General features: G+C 42.9%; 1 protein-coding gene across 1 annotated transcript in view; it reads left to right on the top strand.

Annotated features, from left to right (window-relative positions):
• The window catches only part of PKP4 (plakophilin 4), a 38,495-nt gene that overhangs the window by 23,384 nt on the left and 11,642 nt on the right, over positions 1 to 3,469 (top strand). Inside the window, 2 exon segments of the mRNA XM_031063725.1 lie at positions 1 to 37; positions 2,413 to 2,545. The exon segment at positions 1 to 37 is cut by the window's left edge and continues 4 nt beyond it. Coding sequence (XP_030919585.1) covers positions 1 to 37; positions 2,413 to 2,545 — 170 coding nt within the window.

The raw sequence follows: 3,469 nt of genomic DNA on the forward strand, positions 1-3,469 counted from the left end.
GCTCGCCCTCCATCGACAGCATCCACAAGGACCCCAGGCAAGTCCCCGCCAGGGCTGCGGCTGCAGCCAGGGCACAGCTTCCCTCCCGCCTGCGGCGCTGGGCCCGTCCCCCGGCCCGGTCAGCCCGCTCATTTAAATACTCACAGCTCCGCCTTTACTGCCAAAACAGTGAACGCGGGCTGCTGCTTGCAGTGACAAAAAACAGCTGGTACGCATTTCATTATCGCATTTTTCTTTCATGTTTGTTTTCGTGGGGAAGTTATTACAGGGAACACAACTTTTATGAGATTTGACTGGATTACTGAAAATATTTTTTAGTAACCTGTAACACTGCAGTGAGTTTTCTCTTTCTATGAATGGGAATTGGGGCTTGAAAATTCAAAAGGACAGACCTAATTTATTTGAATTAATTTTTTGTGAACAGCTTGCTTAAATTTCAAAACAAAGTGTTAAAACTATTTATAAATGTGCCATTTTGAAAGTGAACACACATATTTCTGCAATAATTACTGATTTGACGTTGCAGATGTCTGTGCACAGTGTGAGCCGCTGACAAGTGTAGCATCATCATTGGAATTTACTCTAGACACTGTGCACTAAAACCTTGTATTTAACCTAGGAGTATCAGAGCCCAGGCTGTGCACAGCTTGGAAGGACTTATGTGCATATTCGGTGTGGATTTGGAATTAGTAGAAATTTCAGTCCCTCCTCAGATTGCTGGTTCACTGAGAAACCAGCTCATCCTGGAGGAGCTGGGCTGAGCTGTGCCTCCAGGGCTGTCCTGGGGGCATGGTGGGCTCCAAGGAAACCTCAGGCAGAGATGGTGAGACTGAAGTTTTCTGTTGCATTCCCCTGCTCCCATCTACAGCAGGCTCATAGCACCAGGCAGTTATCTAGTCTGGGCCAGTCCTGTCATCTCAGCAATGAAAATGCTGCTTTAATGGATTTTGTTATTCTATTTATTAGTGGAAATTGATATATTTAATTTGTTAATAGATATCAAGAGACAGAATTAGTTTCATTTAACTGAATGGTGCATTCATCCAAATGATTTTAATAGGATAATCTTACCTCTAGGTAGTAAAGCTTGGAGGCTGCCTGCTCTGGTATGGTGGCAAGAAGAGTTACTTATAGCAGGGATGCTTCCCATTCATAGCAAGGAACTTTAAAGAAACTCTGACTCAGTTGTCACTGCTGATGCACCTTCTTAACTTGTTACAGAGGAATAGTTATTACAGGGGAATAGCTTTTACCTTACATTTAATCTGTTCCAGTTTCTGATGTGCATACTGGGCTGTGGCAGGGGAGCATGTTACACAGCCTCAGAGGGGGCTGTTAGGAAGCACCACTCTGGAATGAGAGGGAAAGCAACTAGTTTTATTAGAAAGCCAGTTTCCCCTAGGGTTTTCCTATCATTAGTATGGAAAAATAAAGCTCTGAATTGTTGAGCAGTTCAAAGTGGGCACAGACCTGAGCTTCCCCTTTGTGTGACGGGGAGTCCTGGGGAGACCTGAATGGCCAGGCCAGCATTAGTCTTGGAACAGCTGCCCAGCTACTGTTCTTGGAACATACTTTGCTCTTTTTTTTTGTTTATTTGGGGTTTGGTTTTTGGTGTTTTGGTGGGGTGGTCGGTTGGTTTGCTTGTTTGTTTGTTTGTTTGATTGATGGTTTTGGGAGTTTGGCTTTGTGTTTGTTTTAGATTTTTGTTTACTTGGATTTTTGACCCTGAGAAAACTTAAGATACTACTTTATCCCCCTCCAGTTCTCTTTTACAGAAGGCAAACGGCCCAGCAAATATTAATTACTATGTTTCTAAATCTGCAAACTGGGCATGTTCCATGACTTCTCCAGGACTGGTCTGCACAAAATCATTGTGGTTTAATGTAGGAGATATTATTTAATGATTTTAAATTTACAATCCCTGAATAACTCAAATCAAGCAAACATCCTGCATCTGATTCTGACAATAACACTTCAGGATGTGCAGGTTTTGTTGAGGTATAATTGGCTTCTGCCTAGGGAGAACATTAAGCACTGAGAAAAAAATGTTGTGCAGAAATGATGCCCCTAAGCAGCACTGTTGAGGGGGTCTCTTTTGCATTATATATTTAACTTTTGTGAGATTTTTTTGTAGATTGAAATATTTGAGTTGGTGTTACCTTAGTGATTATTTGTATTTGTGTGGTCCATAAGCCAACAGAAGCACACTGGATATATTGTCCTTTTCCAGTTGGAAGACTAAAAGGTGATGTGACCCACTGCTATCCCATTATACCTGGGCTTCCTTCTAGCCCTCTTACTCCAGAACAAAACTGAATTGTTGGAAAGCCGTTAAGATGCTCCAGCACTTGTATTTAGTAAATCCCCATCCTTTGTGAGTAATGCCTTCTCTCCGTGTGCTGTCCACTGAAGGGAGTTTGCGTGGCGAGATCCAGAGCTGCCTGAGGTCATTCACATGCTCCAGCACCAGTTCCCGTCGGTGCAGGCCAACGCAGCTGCCTATCTGCAGCACCTCTGCTTTGGGGATAACAAGGTGAAAACAGAGGTAGGTGCTGCTTGTGCTGCTCTTCCAGGGCACCGGTACAGGAAAACTAGGCCTCTTGCCTCTTCCCTTTTGTTTCATCATGACACAGTATTTGTGACCCTCCTGTGTTCCTGTGTGTACCAGGGGGATGCTAATATTGAAGTGCCTGGGGGTTGTAATTATGCACACTCAGATTCTTCCTGTCATAAGAGCTGCATGGAAATTCTATGGAAATCTTTTGCCTCAAAGTTTTCGTGCAGCAGAACTCTACAGTAGGTTTGCCAGAGCCTGGCTATGTGTAACCTGTTGGTGACTGGAGACAAGAACAACCAGGAGCTCTGGAGTGCTTTCACTGGTTTTTATCAAGGTGTTTCAAGGCATCTTAGGGAATGAGTGAGTTGTCAGGCAAAGGAAAGGAGCCCAACCCTAGAGAAACATGGAGGAAACTGTTTATGCCACTGTGATGTGGGGGCAGAATACATCTGAGCAAACATTCAGATTATTATTGAAATCCTTTGAAACTTTGCATTTGAAGACCTGCCGTTTTTGCGAAGCAGCTGTGACCTGTTGATTTGAGGGAATTTGCTCTTTCATTTGCATGCTGTGTGTGTGTGCTAGATGTTATTTTCAGTATAAATTTTATTTATGTTAATAAAATGTTGGTTCAACTTTTGTAAGAAGATAGCTCACATAATTCACTGTTGCTGGGAGATGAAAAGGTGATAGTTTTGATGATCTGATGATCGTGGTGATAATCAGCTCTTATTTCCAATATTCCCTAAAAACATATTTTGGGTATGGGAAATTACTTTTAAAACTGGAAACAAAACTGATGCAATAACAATTCTCTGCACACAGCAAGTGTCTGAAAATGACCCTCAGCCATTGCAGTGGGGTGGAGGGAGAGGTTCAGTCCCATGTAGCAATCAAGTCAATAAGGTTCAG

Source organism: Geospiza fortis, unplaced genomic scaffold (genome assembly GCF_000277835.1).
Source record: "Geospiza fortis unplaced genomic scaffold, GeoFor_1.0 scaffold193, whole genome shotgun sequence".
Classification (NCBI taxonomy): Eukaryota; Metazoa; Chordata; class Aves; order Passeriformes; family Thraupidae; genus Geospiza; species Geospiza fortis.